The following is a 25,157-nucleotide window of genomic DNA, read 5'->3' as shown; positions in this document are numbered from 1 at the left end:
TATTTTAAACTTCTTACATAATACATTGTTGAACTTACAAAATTTTCAATCCTATATCTACGTCTAAATGGGGATTAATTAAAACGATTAGGGATTGAATGATAATGGGATAAAATTTCAACAATTTTATACATTGGAGTACCGCTAATCCGAACAGAGTGGATTGATTTTCTTTTGTTGAAAATATAGGTTTTTGTGTGGTGTTAATTGTCCGTTATTTTGGCTTTGCCAACTAAAAATTCTATAGCTCAGTTTTTTCTGCAATTTTATCTGAAAGTCTGCGATCTTGTCGTTTGGTCCTTTCCAAAGTTAAGCTTGGCAGAAAGGAACAATTTTGAAAAAATAATGTATTTTAGTGTGGTATTAATGCCCAATTATTGTATGTTGATATTTCGCCGCAATTTCAGCTGAAGGTCGGCAGTCTTTCTTGTAATCTGGTCCTTTCCGAACGTTTCAGTGGGCAGAAAAATAATTTTTTAAATATAGTATTTTTTAGTTCGGTTTTACTGGCCAGATATGGAGATTTGTCCCCTTAAACTCTACTGATTTTTTTCTGCAATTTCATCTGATGGCCTGCGACGTGATCCTGTTAGTTTGGTTCTTCCGAATGTTTCGGTCGGCAGAATAAGAATTTTTTTGTGTGTGAAAAATATAGTCTTTTTTAGTGCGGTTTTACTGGCCGAAGATGATGAGAAACCGAAAGTCCGAAACGCATTCGACAAACCAAAACAGCGAGTATAGGCAGACCAATATGATCAGAAACGAATTTATACAATTAACCTTTTTTGTTTTGATTTATGAAAACTTTATAAAACTACCAGAACTGTTTTATTCATTAATTTTACATTATTGTTGTTATTCGGTTGACACGAATTTTTGCTAAACCGAACAAAGGACGGTTTCCACTGGCCAACTGGTATCGCGATGGATAATCTTGGCCAGCCTGTTTTCGATTATTCTTTTTTAAAGCTCTTGAGCATTTTCCCCAACAAAACAGACCAACCCCTAAAGATATTGAAAAGTTGAAGATCCGTTTTGTAGAAAATTCCAGACCAGGATGAACGATATAATTTGGTATGAAAAATAACAAAGAAGAATGTACAAACTCATTTCTTCGTGTCTATAAATAAAAAAAGACTTAAATTACAATATAACCCAAAACTTTATCTGTAGAAAAGATCTAGTTGAGGTCATCGAACAACGCAAAGCCTTGTTTTTTCCTTTTTCTAGCTTTAGGAATATATTATATCAATCTTCAGGACTCTATTGTAGTAAAACAGAAATTAATTTACTCATATAGTTAAACTTTAATCTATTTAGAATTGTTAAAGTCTACACCAAAGTGCGTGGCAAACACCACCATTTTACTCCATTCGTAATCATGGGTTCTTTTTTTAAAATTGATGCTTTTTGGTTTGTACGAGTACTGTTACTTTTGAATTGTTTGGTAACTGATGGGCTGAACTGTTCATTGTATTTTTTTATCGATAAAACACAAATAAATATTTTATAAAAGCCATAAACTCAATTGTACGTAAGGACGTCCTTTATCCATAACAAATAACTTTTTTTGCTGTTGTTCTGACATGTTGAATGAGTAATTTTAATGAAGGAAATCTAGGTTCTTGTAAATTAAAATTTAATACATTTTTTCAGCCTTATTAGTTTCCTTTTCAGAGGTATTATGATCCAGAGTCCAAAAAGTAATTCTTGAACCACAGAACTTCTAAGAATTTTATATAAAGCACGTTAAAAATGGAATTATGTTTAAACATAACTTATTAAACATAGTAAAAAAGGTTCATGTTAGAAAAAATTATCTTACACACCCTTAAACCTTCATCAAGGACGGAGGTGTTTATAATTTGAGCGGAGAAAAATGCAAATTGTCGTCAAGTGTCCCTCTTCAGAAAGGAATTTCCATATTATAACGAATGAATTAAAAACAGACAAAAAACGTGCAAAAACGCTGCCGGGAAAGTAGCCAAAGGTTGTCAGATGACAGGAATGAGATAAGGAAAACTATCTATAATTTGGGGCCCAACCCGTGGATAGTGGGTCCGTTGGTGGAAAAAAGGCGTCGTGAATTGGATTCGAAGACATATCTCTTTGTGGATTTTATCTAGAAACGTATAAAAGGAAAGGCGTTTTTCCTTTGTTGAACAGGAGAAAACAGCCAAACGCTTGAAATACCCCTGAACCACCTGAGGACAATTTATTTTCTAGACCAGGGAAAGCTTTTTTTTCTCACTCTTCCTCTGACTCTTTCCATGGTTGCCGGCTTCTGAAATTCCTCTATTTATTTAACGCGATATCAGATCATACCGGAGATTGCATATAAGGAAAAACATGTCAGTTTTTAATTTTAAAATAGTTTTTTTAATTAGCTGGAATGTTTTCGTAAACAAATTTTGCCATTTTTTCTTTTATTAGGAATTGCTCCAAAGTACGTCCTTCTGGGTAAAAGTGTGCCACCACAGTTAATAATTGCGTTTGTGCTTTTCTGACTTTTCGCAGTTGACGTCAATCTTTCTCAAGTGTCCATTCAGTCCGCATTGCCCCGACAAGATTATTTTTATGATTCTGAGTTCCTTCAAGGTTGTTTTGATTCATTCTGTAGTTGAAAGTCTCAATATGAAATGTTGGTTTGTTTGCCTCCAAGAGTGAATCCCATTTACATACTTTTCATCATGTCTTGTTTCCTAATATGCTTCAAAAGCTTTCAGGACATATTAGCGTTATAGTAGCTCCTTTCCTTGCAACGCCTTCCGCCTCTTCGTTTTCCACTGCTCCGCATGTCCTGGCAGTAGAGAGTCTCTTTGCATAAAGAATCGTGCATCTAACGTGACTAGTTTGGTTTTGCAATTCAGCTCCATTCCAAGCTGATGGTATTTAAGTTGAATGATGTCTGGCTATCTGACATAGTTGGATTTTGCCTTAAGAGATACTGCTGTACATGGGTTCTGATTATTTGGTTTTGGGTCAATCCTGCCTCCGTTCCTGACAGTCGATAGCAAATGGAGTAGCTTGACTGAGTGTTATTCTCATTTCCCATTCCTTTTTGGTGCTTTGGTAGGCCTGAAGGTTTTGCTTAAATTCAAATATTCCGTTCGTGTCGTCCCTGCGAGATAGGATTATTTCCTTTGATGCATTCTGTACTTTCTTGCTTTCCAAATGTCACATGGAATCTTGGATTCTGTCCATGTGATGATTCCCATTGTCCCGGTTTTCAGGGACTTGAGGGAAATACTCTTCAACAAAGGTGATATGTTTGATGGAACACCAAACTTCACCTGCTTCCATCAGGTCTTTGGAGGCTGGTCAGAAACGTAGATAACAAGAAGAGACATACTAAACGTTATCCCAAAGGTGTTCACCGAGAGATTTCAGCTATGTTGAGTTGAAAGTGGGAGTTGAGTACATAAAACGATGATCCGTACAATTGCATCTTTTTGTCCAAGATATGTTGTTCAACATTTCCCTTGGATGACACCGAATATGCGCAAATAGTTGCGAATTGCCATCACCTCGATAAGGTGAACCAGAGATTTGCAGCTGACTTCATACCTTGATACATGCCAGTTCTCAACGGAAACTTAATAAAGATGTCGAAATGGAGATAGGAGATCAAAGATCTCAAAGATTCTCATCCAGAATAGGCCTGACAATTGGGCTGCCATGTCTCTTAAAACTGCCTTATTAGATCTGTAAGACAATTTTTCCCATTGTTTTTTCACTTTCAACATCACTTTTTTCCTTAGATGCTATACAACAAAACGGGAAGGACATATTAGCGTTGTTACGCTTCTTCCTTCTCGTCCTGCATGTCCCACCATATTTAGCATCATTCTCATGATATTTGTCATTGATATTTGATAGGAGGGCCTGAGTATCTGACATCACCGACCGCATTTTTCAATATCACGGGTTTTAGCTTCAAATATACTGGTATGCCCATACGCTTGGAATATTTGAATTTGGGCCCAAATACTCCTACCCAGTACCTTCTTGCATCCTAATTCCATTATCTACCTAGACTATGGGATTAATTCCTGCGGAGGAACATATTTCCAAAAAGAAATCTAAGTATAGCAGGAACACAAACAAACAGAATTAAATAAACCACCGGTCGTCGATGCCTTACACAGAAGCTGTAAGAACATTTCATTTCAATTATCATACCTCACGTAGCTAAACAACCAACCAATTGTTCTCACTTTCACTATCTCTTCTTTCCTAAGATGCTATAATACAAAACGGTTCAGGATCAGGAGTGTAGCGGATTTTTTGCTTATAAGCTATTTTTGTCCCCATCTATTCCTGTATGTCCTGGAACCCAGTTTGGTTTTGCAATTCAACGCTAGTATCGAGCTGATAATACTTGAGCTTAATGCTCAGATAGCATTCCTATCTGACATGACATCACTGACTTGCCTCAGCATCGTGGGTTTTAGCTTCAAAGATGCCATGCCCATGGGCTCTGAAAATTTGTGGCCTGTCTCGGACCTATTTCTATCCTAGATCCATCGATGTACCAACATATAGTATCTTCCTCGACTGAGGTATTTATTAACTTTTCCTACTTGGATCGATCTCACCATCGTAACATACATCCAGAGAAGAATATCTGGTTTAGAACCACAGTTTTTACCTGTTAACCTTCTGCACAAATCGATCTTTCTTTGTAATAGCGTCTATGTATTCAACTCGAACATTGTGTTCCTTTGTCGTGTTGTAAACGCAAGTATCGTCGTTTCATTAGATTAGATACCTAACCTAGCTGTTCTGTAAATTTTATACCTTCTAGGATAATATCACAGAAGGCTTCTTCAAATTTTCCTCTCGCAATTGGTTTATCCCATTGAGATTCAACTAGTTCATTAACTATCAGGATCTGGAGATTGTTCTTCACCCAGCGGGAATCCTTTAGTTGCACTTACTTGGCTGATGTCTCGTTGAAACTATCTTGCTTTCCTGGTGCTGTGACTTATATATATAAAAGCTTAAAAACCAGGAAAGCAAGATAGTTTNATAAAAAGTATATATATATATTTTTTTTCCATTGATGAAAAAAGACACAATGAGTATTTGATGTATGGAATAATATAAATTAATTCCTACTATGGTACAAAATTCAACAAACAACAGTTCCTCCCTGAAGATAGCACGCAACGCCGAAACGCGTTTGAGTAATTCAACAAACCCGCAAGTAACGGACCCAATAAGTGACCATGTGCAGTTCAGCAGGAAAATTAAATAAACTTGCGTTAGAAATGGTTATAGTAATCTTGCTGTTCAGCCAAAAAAATTTCCAATTCTAGTTAAATTAAGAAAACTTGTTTAACCCTGTCTCATGTTATAAATAATTTGTCAACAAAAATTGGGAGTACAATCATGTTTGTCAACAGACAATACGTTGAAAATTGAATGAAAGGAAAGAAAAGGATGGAGAACGGTGAGAGTAATCAATCTGAAATAGGACGTAACAAGATATAAATCTGGGATGTGAACAGAGGCGGTAGCTTTCTTATGGAGATCCCCGAGGGTCAATCATTTGTTATGAATCTCCCTAATTGCAAGTCCCCCGGACACGAAGGGATTGTCATTTGTATTGTCTGGACCTAGTCATTGTCGGGGAGTGCTCATCCCCCGAGGATTATCAATCCCACCTCTTTGCAGATCCAAAACCATGATAGCGGCACGGTACCCCTTCGGCTTACCTCAACCCCTATTTTAATCCCATGGCCAAAAGCATGCCTAATCTTTACTCGCCTTATCCGATTGCCTAAACAGGCTAAATATAACATTAATGTTTGAAATTCGGCCATTTCCTGTCATATTCGTCTACCAACTTTCGCTGCTTTGCTTCGTCACACGTGCTATGGCCATCTTCAGCGGTCGGCATTGACAAACTACAGATTCAATACACTCACACCTCAAGACGAAATATCCCAAAACATAATATTGAGGTTCTTACAACGGATGGCATTATAAAGGATCCTCTATCCAAAGTATTGTTTCAACCAAAATTTTGATATCATAAATTACAACCGAAAGACAAACATGTCATTAAGAATAATATTGGCGAAATTGTTTGATTTAGGTTCAGGATTACCAACTAGAGATCATTAAGCAGAACGAGTCTTTTTTAGCGCTTTTCTGACCAACTGGCAGATAGGAAACTGGATTTGTTTTGAAGGCACGAATACTGATTTAAGGAAAATGTACTTGCACCTTATATATATATTACACAGGGCGGGCGACCAGGACCCGAGGGGTTAAAAGCCTGAGTAGGCCCGTACCCCATCCCTAGAAGGTCCGGGACCTGGTCGGCTCACGAGTCCTGTATAAACCTATTGGACCTATTCACAAACCCCAGGATTGTGGACCATTTTATCCTGGGGAGTGTTTTGGTTATGTCCTCTCCTTCGAAAGTATTAAATCTTTCCCTAGCATACCTATCGCATTCTGCGAGGTAGTGTCGGGCCGTTTCTTCTTTTGTTTCGCAGAAGCGGCAGAAGGGGTCTGGTAGAGTACCCATTATGAAGAGGTGTCTTCTCAAGGGGCAATGGCCCGTTAGGATACCTATCAGCCTCCTTATTCCCCTCCTAGAGTTAGAGAATAGCCATTTCGATTCTTTAGGTTTGATTTCCTTCAGAAACTCCTTCGATTGTCTGCATCCTGGGGACATATTCCATTCCTTTAGGAATTGTTTCATGCCCCAGCTACCTATACTCTCTTTTGCTGTGCTTAAAGAGTGGGGTAATACCGGTTGTGGTCCGACGAACTCAGTATTTGAACCTTCCTTGGCCAGGCTGTCCGCCTCCTCATTGCCATAGTGCCCCTTATGAGCAGGTATCCATACGAGGGTTACCCTATTCTCATACCTGGTGATAGTCCTATTAATGAGTTCAACGGTTTCCTCTACCAGTCTAGATGTTGATAGTTCTTTTTGTAATGATTTTAGACTGGCCTGACTGTCGGAAAAAATTTTAATATCTTTTCCCTTAATCTTGTTATCCATCAGTGTTCTACAGCAGACATTAATGGCCCAGACCTCTGCCTGAAAGACCGAGGTGTTATTACCAAGAGGATAGGAGATGCTGATCCCTAATTTAGGTATGTGTATTCCAGCACCACTTCCCTTATCCTTAATGAGTGAGCCATCGGTGTAGCAATCTAGACTACGATGGTCATCATCAGACCTATAGTTATAGTCACAGGGAGTGACTACCTGAAAGTATTTTTTCCCTAAAGGTGTTTTCACCTTTTTATCGCTTACACCCAGTAGTTGGTTGTTGACCTTACTCAATAAATGTAAAATTTTCGAGTGTCCTATATTATTTCCCTTATGGTTCCAGCTGCCTTCACTAATTAATCTATAGCAGCTGGTTAGTGCTTTAACCTTGACCTCAATGTGTAGAGGTGTGGTGTTTGTTATCACTTCCAAAGCTAGGGTTGGTGTAGTGGGAAAAGCTCCCGTCATCATCATACAACCTAGTCTTTGGAATGACCTTAGCTTGTTAATAGCCCCTTTGTTTTCTAGCCCATTCCACCAAACTAGGGCTGCAAATAGAAATCTTGGTAGTATGATCGCGGTGTATATCCATTTGGCCACCCATGGTTTAATACCCCATGTTCTACCAACGATTCTCCTACACTGCACCATGGATATAGTGCCTTTCCTATGTATGTTTTTAATGTGGCCTTTCCAATCAAGTTTCCTATCTAGCGTTATCCCTAGGAACTTGATTGTATCCTTTAATTTTAATTCAATGCCCTGACATTTTGGGTTTTTAAAATTACCTATTGATCTTCTCCTGCTGAACATTATCAGTTCCAGTTTAGCAGGATTTATCAAAAGACCTTTGTCGCTACACCATCCGGTTAGCAACCCCATCGCCTCCTTCATCAGTAGTGATAGAGTCAGAGGGTCCTTACCCGTGATCACTATGGTACCATCGTCTGAATATAATTGGCTATAAAAGCCTATATGTTTTGAAGGCACGAATACTGATTTAAGGAAAATGTACTTGCACCTTATCGATCCTATAGTTCCTTTCGGACTAAGAAAATGCCCAACATCCATTCTAGAAAACATCAGGTGAGACATGTCCAAAAATGCTAGGGATAAGGATAGAGGTCACTGAGCGTCTTACACTTCGACTGTCCTTAAAGCTCACTAATAGTACCTTTAATATAATAATCAGGTTACATAGTTATTCATTTATAGAGGAGGCTGCTTCAGGTTTTTCTTCACCTAGTGGCAGAAACGCCTGGATAGACCCTCTCAATAGCACAGAATGCCTTCGTGGTCCTCTTCTCAATATCTGCACAATGTTTCTTCTGCCATCCTGTATTCCTTCTTAGAAGGCAGTGCCCAGTCAGGAACAGTAGTTCTTCCGTGGATTGTGTGTATGAGTTATGAATCAATTTGCATGACTCATTGATCCACCAGGATTTGAAATTCATTGAGGATCTATGTTTTAATTGCTAAGCAACGATAGAAAATATGACAACAGGAGGTTTTGCATCTGGACCTAAATAGATCTATTGTGCCGCTCTAGCTTTATTAAACTTACTGGCTACGTTTATGCTATTGATAAGTTCCATAATCTGGTTGGTTGTTCTTTTATGAAGGACACTGCTTAAGGTGTCCCTCACCTCGTAGTAAAAACCTACTACTGGATAGATCCTCACATTAGTACAAAATGTCTCCCACTGCTCAAAATCTGCTCAATTTTTCTTTTACCATCTGATAAATATGATTTCTAGGTAAGAGTGCCTAGTCAGGAGACTTAAAGAAGCTTATCTTTGGACTTTGGACAGTCGCTCATTACACCTCCACTCTGAGTCGTGACGACCAATCCCAGGTCGCCATGCAACTTATAACACACTTAGAAACATGCAATATAGTATAGAATGATTAAAAACGTGGTAACATTTCCGTTTGCATGTAGAATTAAGTAGTGGACATCCTTGGCTTAGTCACTAGGATTTAATCCTCTGAGCCTTGTGTGCCCAGGGACCCCTGGACATAACTGTCACCGACTTCCACCAAAGATTTCATACAATCAGCACATTTTGACTTCACCTCACATGATGTTAGAGTTTCACGTGCTGCATGACTGTCAGAAAATCTATCTTCTTATAGTCCTAAACCTTTCTTTTATCGGCGTAGTATTCAATTTTCTTTAATTTTCGACCGGAAAAGCGTAGCGTATTTACCCAGATTTATAGTTTGCTGGAACGCCCTGCGCTTTTTTAGCCATTTACCAGAAAGAATTGTCCTTAAGGTTAGTTTCAGTCCTTTTTTGATACTCGGTACTTGATAAACTTGAATTCGGGTGTTGTAACACCACCTGGAACACCTATCCCACGTGTAGATGGTTGTCCTTGAAGGAGCCAATGAGTAGTTGCTACAAGTCCTCCTCGGATGTTTAAAGTTGCAGTTGGCTTTGTCCTCATCTTAAGGCTTAGGCATTTGAATGCTACTTGCTTGATCGCCTTGGTCCACCACATTCCTGACTTGTCATTGGACTAATGATCCAGGCCCATAGGGTCATTTGGTGGTTTCAACCTTTGGTATTTAGTATAGAGCATTCCTCTGGCAATATTGGGTCTTCGTATTATTTTGTTTGGGATAGAAAATCTGTATTCCGTTTAGCCTTAAGGTCTAAAAAGAACATTCAGGATTTTTATTCTGTTTGTCCGGAAGCAGTTTTTCCCTCGACGATAAACACATTGTTGATAAATTAATTAGATTAGCAGTAGAAATTAAATCGTTCCAGCTAAGTTTGTAGGTATTTTTTATCGGTTAATAAACATTTTAACGGATAAATACAAAATTGCAGCCTCCCTCTTCCATAGCGACTCTTCAAAATTTTGTATCGTTTACTTAAAAATAAGCGAACAATTTGCACAAATAAAATTTCTCTGGGTAACACTAAAAGAAAGAGGATAGGCGTTTATATAAAAAAAATCCAGGCGCCTTGCTCCGTCTACACAACTACAGAGATTTGCTACAGTGTTGTCGCTTGTCAAAATGTCTCGTAAATGCCACTCTCGTATCTCAATGGATTGGGAGATAGCGAAAGAATAGATCGAATTTTCGTTTTATTGCTTTTTTTTACTAATGTCGTTGGGATTATCGACTGTATGTGATAATTCTTTTTTTTCTACTAGCCGAAATAAAACAAACTATTTCTTTGTCTTGAACTCAAATTTTTTCTATTCGTATAAGAGGCAAGCCAACAAACAATAATTGGGCAGATAATAGTGAAATGATTCTTAATAAACAAAGTATAATAAAAATAATACTCAAATTCGATACCGAATAATTAGTTTGTTCAATCATTTTTAATACAAGTATCATGTTCTTTGTCCATAGGGGAAAAAAATCAATAAGTATTTCTTACCATCAGTTTAAATTATAATTGAATCTATTAGTGAAACCTACTATAGAATAATTTAAATTAAAAAAACAGAATAATTTGAATGAAGAATCTGAACACATGATACATTTTTACCGATATACTATTCACAAAACTCATACTACAAACTTAAATACACAACGTAAATGACATCAATGGAGAACCCCACTGCCAAGGCTAGTCGGGACGTCACAGCCGGAAGGAAAAAAATCAACATCTGGACGTAATATAAAAGGGCACATTAAGAGAACTTAAAAAATTGGCTACTTTATCTGTATTAATACTGGTTTTTTATTCAACTCAGTTCTTACAAATTGCACAAACTACCCTCCTAAAGTCCGAACTTTGGTTCATTTCCTGTCGTCACAGTTTCTTTCAATCTTTTATATGTTTTATTTTAATCATAAAAAAAAGTATTTAGCCCTAAACATATACAAATACCTCAACAAGCGGAGGAAAAATTGAATCTAAGAATGATCCTAAAAGTCAGCCCATGAAAGATTTTAATTAGAAAAATATCCATTACTTACAATCAGAATTTGATCTTTCTTTGTTCGACAGCGGGGTTATTTTAATTGACGAAAATATAGGGTCCAGAACAGTTTGGATTGGTTTGGAAAAACGAGGAGGTCGAAAAATTGGCCAACAAAATTTCAATCAATACACCAATAGGACCTGAACCCTTTTGTAGCACACCCAAATCGGCAAAAACATACATCAATCCGACAATTTGTTAATATAGCAATAGTTAATAGCAGGATATACAATACTCCGTTCCATGGCAGTATTTTCCAGGACAGAATCATGCTTAAACGTTTATTAAAGGAACTACTAAACCTACGTCGTGTTAGGACTAGATGATAGTACTGGGTACTGCAGATTTCAGAGGCATATGTACACACTTGAAGCAGCAGAAACAAAGCTGTGTAATTATTGCCAGGAAGAAGAAACACCTAAACATGTAATTTGTTGGTGATAAAGCAAGCTAAGAGGAAAAGCGAAGTTCTGAAGGATACACACCGAAGCTCTCAAAAAAGCTGTTGGATCTAATAAAAAGCTTGAAGCTTAACGAAGAGTTCTAGATATAAGATAATAATGGAGCCTACACAATAGACCATTATTGGGCGAGGTGCTAGATTGAAGAGGCTCCTAAGTAACCTAAATCGGACCTAAGTTTTTCGCTCATATTTGTAAAAGAAGTTCAGCAGATTCTAACTATTTCGAGATGTTTTGGATTGAGCTGTGTTTGGATTAGAAAAACGTTTCATTGGCTTTATAACGTCTACAATGCAGAAGCAAGGCGTAAAACAGGTCTGGAGACACACAGAAGGAGGAAGAATAAAATAATCTGAGGGGGGTCAGCGGCCGTAATGGAGGCGTTGACACGGCGCTAATCACTGTAAGGTAAAGGTCCCGGGTTCAAATCCAGCGGCCCTGCATTCGAACCCGATATACAAATGGACTTTTTTTCAAAAACACCGGTACCCTGAGGGTTTATACGACCTCTGATATTGCAACCCCTCGTAAAAAAAGAAGAAAAAATAAAATAATCTGGAGGTTTTCAAAAACAGGACAAAAGGGGGGATAAGTAATCTCGCCATGTTCAATTTTTACTAATAATTTTGATTATTCACATACATACACAACACTGAAGATGTCGGGAAGAGGAAACATATCTGATAGAACAAAACGTACGTAAAGGACCAAATTACAGGATCAATTCACAGAGCTTCAGATCAAATTGCACCAAAAAATCTGTTGTATAGTTTGCAGAAAAATCCACCAATCGGAAACATTTATTTCCACAAAATTCACTCCACTTGTTCATTATTGAAATTAGTCCTTTTATTTCAAGCCAACTTTACAATTTTTCGTCAAAGTGAGAACAGTTCGTAGCTTTCCCTCCTCAGAAAACCTAAGCATTGTGTGTTTCAATTTTAATTTACTTTCGACACAATTTGCGGCCAAGGCTATGGACAAAATGATAACCAACTATTATTAAGATTAAAAGACAATCAAATTGCTTCTCCTAATCAAATGTTCCCAGACAATGTCGATAATGAGGATATGATAATATGTAAAATAATTGAACCAGAAAAATTCACTAGTTCGTATTTCAACCTTCGATCTAACGTCTCGTGTGATCCTCGTAGAAATTAGAACATCAATTCGTTAACAACTTATCTTTGTTATTGTAGAACTACTTGAATACCTACATATTTCCATTTCCTATATATGAGGACAGATAATTTTAATTAATATGTTTTAACACCAGATTTAAAATAATGTGGTAAAGTTATAATACAATTGATGTCCATAGATAATCATTAATATCATTGTATTAACAATATTAGGAATGTGTACCAGGGATAGAAAACATTAGATTAGAAACATTACATTAGAAATGTAATAAATTGCGTGGTTTATCCGTGTAGTCTGAGAGGATGAACCTTTATTCTGGTCGTGTCAAGACTCACTGATGATTGCACAACACCGAAAGCTGTCGACCAGTGTTCTGGGGATTGGCAAATCAGGATGGCCAAACTTTTCAATTTTCGATATTTTTCTATCAAAGTTTGAAGGTTTTCCCTGTTATTCACGTTGAACTGGAGATATTTGGCTCTCTCATTTTTATTCAAGCGTTGGATATTTTCATAGTTTATCTATACGAAAAATGGAAAATTGTTAACTTACTACGTCTTCACATAATACGGCACATTATATTGATAATCAAGAAGAATTTTCTGTCCCAAATGTGAGATTATCGTTGAGAAAAGTATTAAAAGCTCACTTAAGTAAGATCTAAGCCTTTGGACGTATTTTTTGTTTACAGCAAAGGGCATCGACAAATTGGATGATTTGAATGATTCTAGGCCAATATTACCAACCTTTTCAGACTAACTTGTGTTATCTTTTAAGTTTATTTATACTGATTGTACCTAGGTACGACTGGACTCACTTTCTTCTATTGTCCTAACTCGTTCTCGTCCTCATACAAACAATGCGATGTAAGATCGTGAACGTATGTTCCCCGAGTGTACGGACAATGAAATCCTGATGAGCTGAGGGGAGCAAAAATGTAATAAATTGCGTGGTTTATCCGTGTAGTCTGAGAGGATGAACCTTTATTCTGGTCGTGTCAAGACTCACTGATGATTGCCCAACACCGAAAGGTGTCGACCAGAGTTCTGGGGATTGGCAAATCAGGATGGCCAAACTAAAGGTTCATCGCCTCTCATACTTCTACGAAACGTTTAAAAATGTATATTCTCTTGACCGATGCGCTGGTTACAACCAATACCATCTGGACTGAGATCCTAAGAAGCAGAAGGGAATAAAAATATAATTGATGGTTAGAGTTATCTGTTCAGTCTGAGGGATGGTGAACTTGTGATTGGGTTGTTGACAGGACACACTGAAGATGGCGAACTGTCAGAGCAGGAAGAACTAAACTAAACTAAAAGCTCACCGCCTCTCAGCCTCTAAAAATTTATATGTTTGCTGATGCCGTTGGTTCAGCACAGATACGCGAATGGAAAGCTATGCATGCTAATCTACAAACAAATATAACATGTATTCATTCACTAGACCTGATATTAACTATGAAGAAAAAATCAATAATAAATTAATTTGTTTAATTTTTTTCCAGGACTGGGGATCAATTGGACGGTGAGGAAATGGAACCCAATTCCTTGATCAACCACCTCCAAGCAATGACTGGGGAAACGCTCCTCGAAAAAGAGAGGCGGCTTTCGGAGATGATCGTACAACTTCAGATGGTCCGGGACCAGCTTCTATCTCAGCAGGAGCAGCAGAACAAGGTCAGTACCAAATTCGAAACGTTACTCGATTTGGGACGTTTCGTAACCGGCATCGTTTCCATTTATCCGGCCCCCATTTATTTGTGTTGCGTGTTATAAGGTGTCCCGTGAATAAAGAGAGAGTGGTATATTTGTTTCGGTCGTGGCCCCAAGAAAAGGGGATCGTGCTACACGACAAAACACTCTTCCCTGACTAGGCATATTTCATTCAGACCTTTATCTGTACACAATTTTTCATATTGTTCCAAGAATAGTAAATACCCTTTGGTAAATTTGGCCGCCTGTCGGTACGTATTAACCAGAGGTCTCATATTTTCGATATACCCCATTGGGACGTGTCTTATTATCAGGAGGGTGTAATCGGTAGGGGGCGACGGCCACCCCAATTTAGAAGCCAAAGACCCTCGACGATTGTCATAGGGAACAATCAAATTTATTAAGAATATACGTAATGGTGCTATAACTTAATATTTCCCCTCCCCGTTACTTTTACATTCGTTATCAAAACGATTTTTAACATTTTCGTTTAATAAAAACATTACACCAAGTCAGCAGATTTCTTCAACTTCAGAACGTTTTTCAATTGTCTATATTCGGCTAGTATATTGTTCAATAAATTATTCTTGATGAACTGTATTTTTTATAAATACTAAAAATACAAAACTACTAGCGTAATTATTTATTATTATTAATATTGTCAGAAATTTGATCTTTCTGAACTCTGTGTTCCCCCTATTCTCGCTGTTTATTTCTCTTTCTCTCTATGCAATACACGCTCTAAGTTTGATTACTTAATAAACTCAACCAAATTACACATGCATTGTTTAATTATTATTAAAGGAAGTCTCGTCAGTCATCCAAAGTTGTTTTGATCTTGATCCTTTTTTTCACTATTTTTCGTTTTCTAGAGTTAAGAAATAAGGTTTGGTTAAACATAGATAGAAAACAAAGCGATGAGAATATAAACCTATGATTATAAGTTGGCGATTAAGCAGGGGAAAAGACTTCATCCGCTGTCAATGAGGATCAATTTAATGTAATAAATGGCATGTTCTGTTACTCATTATGGTAAAATGACAAGGAAAGCGCGAGAAAAAACTCGACCATTCATTTCAAGACCGAAAAATGTTTTTTGTCCTCAGAGGAGATAGAGATTTCTGTATGATCTCGTTGGTTCATCGATCCTGCCATATAGTAGAATTTTTTGTCTAGTTGAATAAAATCCTGTTTTGATGTATTTCAGAGTCTGACATCTTTGCGAGACAGAATTTAACAGTTATTTTCCTCACTCCCGACGACTAGATTGATTATGATTTGTTCTGCTCGCGGCTAAGAAAAAACTGTTGGTCTTAAAAGGGTAGCGACCGTTTTTCGAACTGGGTCGTATTTCTTTATTTTTAACTGTATTTCTATTCGATGCATTTTAATTTCCATATGCATTTATTTATCTAGAGAGAGAGTGAGTGAGAGAGAGTGAGAGAGAGATCAAGTAGCCTGTAGAGTCTGTTTAAGCATTAAACTTTTAAATTTTACTGTATTTCAGTTTTCAAGGTTGGAGGTACAAAGAGAAGCCGAAAAAGTTGCCAGTTTGCGGTACCATTTTTTCAAAATGTATTTGTTCCATTATAACCAATATTTTCGCGTTGTTGTATTTGTATTCTTCAAAATCGTAGATGATAGGCTTTCAAAAATTAGGAATCGTTTATTTTTGGCAACAACCTAAATTTGTGACTAATTTTTACACCATTTCTTTATCAAAAAAATTTCATTGCTCCTAGTATGCTATGATATAGTAGATAAAGTGTTTTTAAAAATATTAAATTGCTAATTTTTTACGACAATCTAAAATTGTGACAAAACTGTACACCTTTTATTCGTAGAAAAGAAATTTATTTCTCCTCTCCTGGGTATTTTTGTAATAATTGCTAGCAATGATTGTTTGCCTCTCATTGCTCTTCAAACTAAAACAAGAATCTTTTTAATATGGTAAAGGGGTTTGGAGAAAAGTGTACCGAATTGTGAAAAAATACTTTTCTGCAGAAGTGATTTTCTGATTGAACATTTTTTACAATTATTTTCGGTTACTCTATTTCAGCTAGACGGCTTATATTTTCGATAAGTATTTCCTTTTCAAAAACGCATGTAGTTTCTTTTTAAGTATCAGATTTTAAAATTTGACGTATCTGAGTAATTTTTTAAGGTCATATAGTTGTTCAAAGCGAAGCGACAAATTAGCCATGTTCGGTACCATTTTCTCATAATCTGTTGGTCTATTACAACCAATTTTTTGTATTGTTGTATTTGTCTTACTATCCTACGAAATGCTATATAATAGCTTACTAAAAATGGTTAATCATTATTTTTTTGTGACAACCTAAAATTGGGACAATATTTCACGCTTTTTTGACGAGTTCATCATCCCTAAAACCTTGATTCGCAACTTTCAAAATATTATTGAAGTACTTCTAATGCTCAGAATTCCGTGGGACCTGCCTCATTCTGCGCAGACAAGGTTTTGGTTTAATATAAGTAAATTGCATATTTCATTTTAAAAAATCACTACTCTTTTAATCGTTCTATCTTTCCTAAATTCCGGTCTTGTGATTCTACCTCTAACTCTCAAAACTGTATCAAGTGCAGGTCAAAACTAGTTTGAAAATGTAGATAGGTAAGTTATTACATCGTTTTAGATGTAGATGGGTAGAATAGTTTTGCTTTATTCTTTTTTAATCGAACCAATATAGTTCTTTTTTTATAAAAAATACTTTATACAGAATAAATTTTTTTTGTTATAATGTAACACGTGATTTTAATTCTGAGATTATTCAAGAACAGAAATTTTTAGAGAAAGTTCAAAATAAACTTATTGAAATCCTTCATGTTCGATTTTCTTTCCTTTCACCCTCAGAACTATTTTTTTCTCTCTATAATCTTCCAGCTCTAGCTGTTTTTTGATCTATTATTTCTTTACAATATAATCAACGGGCGACTAAAGTGTGCTGACCTAATTTCATGTGCCACTTTCAATGTCGTACCTTTTGTAAAACAAACTACATATTTTATTCGCCAATAAATAGAATAACGAGAGCAGGAAATGAGATATATCCAAAATTTTGATTTTTTTCATCTAAATTTTAATACATTTAACGTAAATTAAAGGCCATAATTTTAGAGAGATTGTTTTCAAATAAATATAGCTGTATTATATAATTATATAATTATTCTATTATACCAAATATATTATTACATAAATATAGTTTATTGTTTGTTATTATTAATGTTTGTTGTTGTTTTGTTCTTTTTATTTTATTAATTTTGTTTATCTGCTACGTAAATTGTTTATAATTTCGTGATGTATATTCTTTGTAAAAGGATCATTGATCTATATGTACATATAAATAAATAAATAAAACATTTCTTATTTATTGGGTGTTTTTTTAAATAATGGTTGGCTACGCTTGTTTGCCTATTGATTGTTCGACTTCTTGAAACAAGAATCGTTTCAATGTAATAATTTTCAGAAAAGTGTACCGAAACATGAAAAAAATACGTTTTTGGAGAAGCTAATGTCCGATCGATCACATATTTTGCCCGTTGCTGCCCGATTTACGCCATAACGTTTTTATTGTTTTAGTTTGGAAGGCAGTTATTATCACAAAATAATAAAAGACAAAATTCGACAAACAACGGAAGGTATGACTTCAAGTTCATCAAGACACCCCCTGAGCAGTTGATTCACAAATTTCAAAAAAATATTTGAATTAGTTGTAAAGCTCCTAACCTAACTTGACCGATTTCATTTTGTGCGAAAACCGTAATTATCACTCAAATGACGAACGTGTCTAAATGCTTTCAATTTTTTCAACTATTTTCCGACACTTCTTCAAAGAAAATTAACTCCTCCGCATATATATTCATTTCTTGTATAATAAAAAAGAACAAAATCAAATTTTTCACCAAGTTAATTATACTTGTTTTAATTATTCGATCTTGCGCTAGAGCTTCAATGTTAATTACATACGTATGTTGTAACTGGTATGTATGCATTGGTGTGCTGGCTAGAATGTGTCATGAAATTTAGACGGCAAGTCAATCTAGTCGGCAGAGTTGAAAAACAGCTTAGAAGGTTTTGTTGATTGTAAGTGTTCGTTGATAATCATACTAATTAAGTGCATTTTTTACGGGCTTTGAAAATGCAGAGGTCGTATCAACCCCCATGGTGCCCGGTGCTTAAAAAAAATTGTACGTCTCGGGACATTTATCTTTTATTTATTATATTATAATGAAGTGGAATAAACAATCTAATTAGGGGAGTTAGGAGAATTTTGTTACTTCGTGATAAGGTGTATTAAAACATAACATTAGTATTAATAATGTGAAATTATTAATATTTTATTAAAGAGGGTGCTAGAATGTACCGTGAGATCGAGAAGGCATGTCGATCTATAGATGGCACCGGTGAAAAACGACAAAAGGTTTTGTTAGTTAGTGACACGGTGTGTTAAACTATAATATTAGTATTAGTTGAAAATATTCATTAATATTTTATAGTGAAGTTTAATAATCTTATTAACGGGGTACTAGAATGTGCCTTGAGATCTAGAAGGCGTCGTTCTAGAGGGCATTGATAAGAGTATTTATATGGTTTTGTTAGTTAATGACATAGTGTATTAAGCTATGATTAATGTATTAATTAACGCCAAAAATATATCCCAAATACTTTATTCTGTTTTTTCAGGAAACACCATAAGTCCTATCAAATTCTGTTCCTTTAGAAAATGTAAAGGAAAGTCATACAGGATAGCTTAATGTCCATCTATCCAAATGATTTAAAGAAAAAAGATCATAATTTACAACGAATGACAGAATATGAAAGGTAACCAAATAATATATTGACAAAAAGATATAATATGCGTATACCGATTTTCCCAGTTGATAAGTCAGCCGTTTTAATGAAGGAACAATGTTGGGTACATAAACAAAAAATATTAGGCCTAGTAATTTCTGTTTGACAGGCCGAAGCCAGTCGAGCAGAAAAGGCCGATAAGGATGTTGATCAAGCACAGTTTACCTATACGCCAAAGCGACAAAGTTCTCACACTTCGGTTTTAACCGATAATCCAAGTGTCCCGGAAAACACCATAGTATATCATCGTGGGCTGAGGCCTCAACTTTTTAAGTGGACTAAGGCATAAAAAAAGTCTTATCCCTGCTACAGTGTCGCCGACGAGATAATATTTTATAGAAACGCTTGAGGAAGGCAATTTTGTTTTTCGGCCATTAACAAAAAACCAGGGGAGGACGGGCTTTAACAAAGTGAACCTTGTTCACTCTGCCCTTTTTATCTCCGACAATATTAATTAATTTATAAATATTTAAATAAAAAACATTAATGCTTTATGCTTTATATTTTTCGTTTAAAACCACCTCGCCTCCGTTCAGGGAAATTGTTTGAGAGATTTAGTAATCCAATGAAACAAATTATAATTCACAAGCTCATCATCGCATATTTAATTTTGCACAAATGAATACAAGCGAGGGAGGGGAATCGTTTTTGATAGAGTGAGTGAAAAAATGAGTTTAATAAAAAGGCAAAATCTGATTAGTACGAAATGGTTTGACGAATAATAACGTTCCCGTGTTTTCATCTATGTTCCTGCAAATGAATTTTACACAAGGGCAATAATCTGAAGAAAACATTTCCTTCTATTTTCACTATTTTCTATTTGAGGTTTTTCTTTCTGAAGCCAATTTACTAATTTTAAATATTAATCCATTTATAATGCAAATCCCTACCGTCTTATCAACTGCCATTTTAACGCCTGAAAAAACGCGCATGAAAGCAAATACTTCCCAAACGTTGAATCTTCTAATATAATCCCCGACCGATTAGAATTCAGGCTTTATAATTACACTGTTGATAATGATGACGATGATGGATATTAAGAAGTGGGTGCTCCCCAAGCACTACAGCCTTCTGGCTTATCGTAATATTCTAATTCGTTAGTTCAGTGCAATCCGCACGATTCTGTGAAGGAAGATTTTATGTTTGTTTTTGTTATCCCGGGTATAGGTTCAGGGACTTATATGTATATACATGTATTATATCAACATTATAATAAATTCACTAATTTCGTGGTCCGCTTGACCAATTAATATATCACAATTAATTAACGTTTTTAGGTGAGATAAAAAAGTCAATGGTACTAGCGGGATTCGAACCCACGATCTTCGGCTAGATACGCCACTGTTCTACCACTTGAGCTATCGTGACCTCGATCCACTCGGCACCAACTTCCCATCTCAACCGCACCTTTTGAATTTTCCCTCCTTTTTGCAAAATTCAAAAGTGGTAGGCAAAATAGTGTCCGAGTGGATCGAGGTCACGATAACTCAAGTGGTAGAGCAGCGGCGTATCCAGCCGAAGATCGTGGGTTCGAATCCCACTCGTGCCAATGACTTTTTTATCTCAACTAAAAACCTTAATTATTTGTATTATAATAAATGTATATAATATTTAATACATATATATTCAAAATGCAAGTTCAAACTTTGTGCAAGGTTGACAATTGTTAAATAAACTAATCACTACAGAAATTATATAAGATTCTCTTGATCAATTAGAGCTTAATTGATTAATAAAATAATGTGTCAACTTAGGAAGAGATTCCCAGTACAAATGTAGAAACATCCCTACCAAACATCAGAACCGAGCTCCCGATCGGATGTTTATAATTATACCAGTTATTTTGGAATAATTAATAAAATGTTATTGGTAGTTTTCATTCCGAAAGAGGGGGGGGGGGTAAAGCTGACCTCTGGGACAGGCAATGCCAAGTCCTGTTTCTCAAAGCCATCCGCACACCTGTCATCTATTAATACTCGTAGGAAATTAAATTGACAGAGGGGAAGACCTCTTCCTCCCCTCTACCACTCCATCAAACTAACGTTTATATCTTATCTTGGTCACTGAGCACTGAAATACTGGATTAAACCCTGAGGTGTTCTATTCCAGTGCGACTCGACGTATTTCGATCTTCGATTGGGCCTCTGATATAAAGCCTTGTTATACAAGTATATCAATTATTTTTTCATTGACGTTCGTTTAAACAAAATATTGAAAAGTTTTGAATTGATTATTGTTCCTATCTACAACAAAAGAAAAGCTTCTTCTTTTACCTAATTTAAAATTAACATAATTTGTCAATAGATTTGAGAATTTGAAAAAATACCCGCAGAAATCGACTATTATCCTTAAGAGCAGGCAAGACCAAAAGGTTATAGATATTTGAACCTCTGTTTTTTCTGCATCTAGCGGTGTTTCAAAAAAAAAAAAAGAATCCTAGCAGTTCGAAAGAAGCGAATGTAAGAAGTACCAACATTTTGGCCAGTTTCATATTCTTCGCCAAACCCATTTTAGAGGTTCAGAAGAGAATTAATCCAGTTCAATTCGGAGGAAATTTAGGAGACATGAATAAAAATGAAGATATTTTTGGACAAAGAAAAATACGTCAGGGTATTTCTGCATCTAAGTCCTAGTATGCACTGGGATTCTTTAAGTCGACTCTTGGAATCTCCGGAGAGTCTCGGCTGCGTCTAGCCTGAGTACGGGTGCTCCGACTCATTGTTGCGAAGAATCTGGTGTGTTGCGGGCTGGCATTTTCGGACTCTTTTGAATCCCATCCGATGTGGGATTCTTTGACTCAATGTTGCGCAACATTTGCCAGTGCGGACGTGAATCGGAACAAGCGCTCTTGCTTCGTTTGTTTAGTTGATGTTCTAGTGAGTGTTTTCTTGAAGATTTTGATACTGTCTTGTATTAAAGGTATGTTGTGGAGTACCGAGTTGACTTTGCAGTTTATTAAAGATGTCTTCAATTCCCATCGGTGTTTGTGGGATGTATCATTCACGGAATACAGAAATCGGGAATTGAAAAGCCAAACATTGAACGGTTTAACCCAAAAATTCAGTGTTTCCGTCGCCGAAATTGAAAAAAAATGCACACTTTAAAATGACAGTTTTTTAATGCACTTCCGATTGGATGCACTACGTACAATGCAAAAAAGAGCAAGAGAAATTCCTGAGAGCTAGTTCCCCCGTCATTTTCGCAGGCAATGATGAATGTGAACTGAATTTTGCAGTCCTGGACACTGTTCTTTGTCGCGGAGCAGAGTCGGGGCTGCATCGCAACAATGATTCTACGCAGCCCCGGCTCTGCCCCGCAACATGAATCGATTCAAAGAATCTCAGTGCGTACTAGGGTTAATGATGTTTTCAAAAAATAATTCCAGGAATGGATCTATTTTTTACAAATTATTGAAATTTTGCTATCATAGGTTCGGAACAAGCGAATGTAGGGAGTACCAACACTTTATCCATTTTCATATTCTTTTTATTTCTTTTCTTCTCAAAATAATTTTTAAAGTTATTCAGATATCGTGAGATGCGGTCGGGTGTGATGTAGGTTTCAGAGAAACATTTTCTTTATCGTGCCAACGTTTCGATCTTTTATTGAGATCATCTTCAGGGCCTGGGATTTACAAACAATGTTTATATTTAACAAATACATTTAGGATGTGGAAAAGTGAATTTATACAATGCAAAATATATTTTATATTCAAACTAAGTATTTCTACTCACTCAAAGTGTTTGTCTTCTGTGTAATTGTGCCATCCTTGCATTGAGAGTGCCAGTGAGATTTTGCTGTTTTATGTTTATATATGTTTGGTTTTGAAGGGGTGGGGAAGGAAGTCGGTATATAAAATAATTTTTAAATTTATTTTTTATTTTTTATTGATATAAAAAACAATAAAACCAGTTAGTTTTATTTATTGTATATTCAGAATTTTTGGACACCCTTCCAGCTCTATATGAAGACCCACTTTTCAGTTTTCTCATACTTATCTTTAAACACAGTTTTGTTTTTGGTGATTTTCGTCCATTCTTTGGAGTCCTTTTCGCTAATGATTTCCGCCTTTATTATTCACTCCAAGTCCAATTTTTTAAGAGGATTAGAAAAGAATTTATCCGGTTCGAGTCCGAGGAAATCGAGAGCCAGAGAATGTGAAATGAAAGTTGAATATACTTCACGCAAACGGAGCAAACAATAACCACTAAAAAGATTTTAGTGAAGTCCTACCGTGACAATAGATAGTTTACTTGATGTATAAACAGTTAAGTACATGAAGAACGATGATTTCTGAAAAACTTCTGAAAAAAATTAGTTGTGTGGTGAACAAAGTCAACTGCTTAATTAACGTCCTAAATAATATTCCATGCATACATTTTTCATCAATTAAGTTCATTATCTATCTCAACCTGAACAATTTTATTGTAAACTTCATAACAGATTGATTTATATAAGTTAACATACATATTTTACAAAATTTAACATTTGTCTCAGTAAAGTTCTGACGCGGATTACGATGTGAAACTTCCTCTTGTCCAACTCTATCTGGCACATGTTTTTTTTCCTTATGATCTTTGCATATTAGCCATGACGAATTCTTATATATGTTGTTCAAATTGGGGGTTATCGGGAAAAAAGGGCCAGAGGCGACGGTGGGAATCGAACCCACGACCGCGGCGTGAGAGTCTCTCATGCTAACCACTCGGCTACCGCGATCCCCCATGTATATTTTATGATTGATGTTAGCCCAAATGATTATTATAAAATATATTTCCTAGTTTTAATATTTACTTAATGATAAGAATAGCCGGTAAATAGAAAAGTTTTTTTAATGGTAATGGTAACCTGCTTTGCGTTGTGGCAACTTTTAAAGGAAACTCTCCAAATTAACTGAGGCATTAATTTAACAGATCCCTTATCCGGAGGGGGTTGAGACCTCCCTCCCTCGGTGAAAAGCGGGGATGCTCGCCAAATCGAATTTTAATCAGAGTCTGAGTGGGCTTCTGTTATATGACGGGGGGGAGGTAATTGAAATTACAATATGGCACATATACATAGAAGTAATGACGCGTTATTGTGCGACAACAAGTGATCGACTCGCTACAATAGCTGCTAATTTCCAGCCGGGTCCTCCTCTCCTTTCCGTTTCTTACTCAGATTGTGATGATTACTTTACTATTTCTACTATCCGTTCGTATGTCATTAATTTTTTTTTTTAACTGATCTTTTCAAGGTGAAAGATACAAAAAACATAAATAACAGTGGGGGATATTGTTCCATTTTCAACTAGACTGGAAGGATTTTCTTACAATGGCTTTAATTGTCAAAGTGGATTTGTAATGACAAGCGGATGGGCTTTTTTCAATTCGATTATTGTGCCCAAGAAAACAAATCCTTTTTTTTTTAGCAAAAATGCTCACTCATTCTCTCTCTATCTCTCACCAATTATTATTGTAATTACACATGAAGTGTAAGAAAGCTCCGTGAGACCTAGATTTGCATGTTTCAGCTTTTTTTCACCCTCCTTCTCCCTCTCTCTCTCACTTTCTGTCTCTCTCTCTCTCGCTCTCCCTCTCTCTCGCTCTCTCTCTCTCTCTGTCTCTGTCTGTGCGTCTGTCTGTCTGTCTGTCTGCCTGTCTCTCTCTCTCTCTGTCTCTCTCTCTCTCTCTCTCTCTCTCTCTCTCTCTCTCTCTCTCTCNCTCTCTCTCTCTCTCCCTCTCTCCCTCCCTCCCTCCCTCCCTCCCTCTCTCTCTCTCTTTCTCTCTCTCTGTCTATCTATCTATCTATCTCTATCTCTCTCACTCTACCTCTTTTTTTGTTCTTCTCACTTCTCATTCTCTTTCTCTTTATTTGTTTATCTGTCCATATACCGTATATCATCAATACACATCTATCTATCAATCTCTATCTATCTATTATCTATGTACCTACCAATCTGCTTTTTCTCTCTTCTATTTACCTATCTGTAGAGACTTGTACCTGTCTATCTATTTG

At 36.2% G+C, this 25,157-nt stretch overlaps 1 protein-coding gene across 7 annotated transcripts in view; it reads left to right on the top strand.

Moving 5' to 3' along the window:
* Positions 1 to 25,157, top strand: part of LOC106668565 (transcription factor Sox-13) — a 597,903-nt gene that overhangs the window by 508,589 nt on the left and 64,157 nt on the right. For all 7 annotated transcript variants that reach the window (XM_024225288.1, XM_014397456.2, XM_014397454.2 and 4 more), the window contains one exon: positions 14,083 to 14,254. In XM_024225288.1, coding sequence (XP_024081056.1) covers positions 14,083 to 14,254 — 172 coding nt within the window. The remainder of the gene's footprint in view (positions 1 to 14,082; positions 14,255 to 25,157) is intronic.

Source organism: Cimex lectularius, unplaced genomic scaffold (assembly GCF_000648675.2).
Source record: "Cimex lectularius strain Harlan isolate CLEC.00 unplaced genomic scaffold, Clec_2.1 scaffold21, whole genome shotgun sequence".
NCBI classification, from domain to species: Eukaryota; Metazoa; Arthropoda; class Insecta; order Hemiptera; family Cimicidae; genus Cimex; species Cimex lectularius.
The sequence above is the reverse complement of the archived record's forward strand: the minus strand, read 5'-3'. Positions and strand labels throughout refer to the sequence as shown.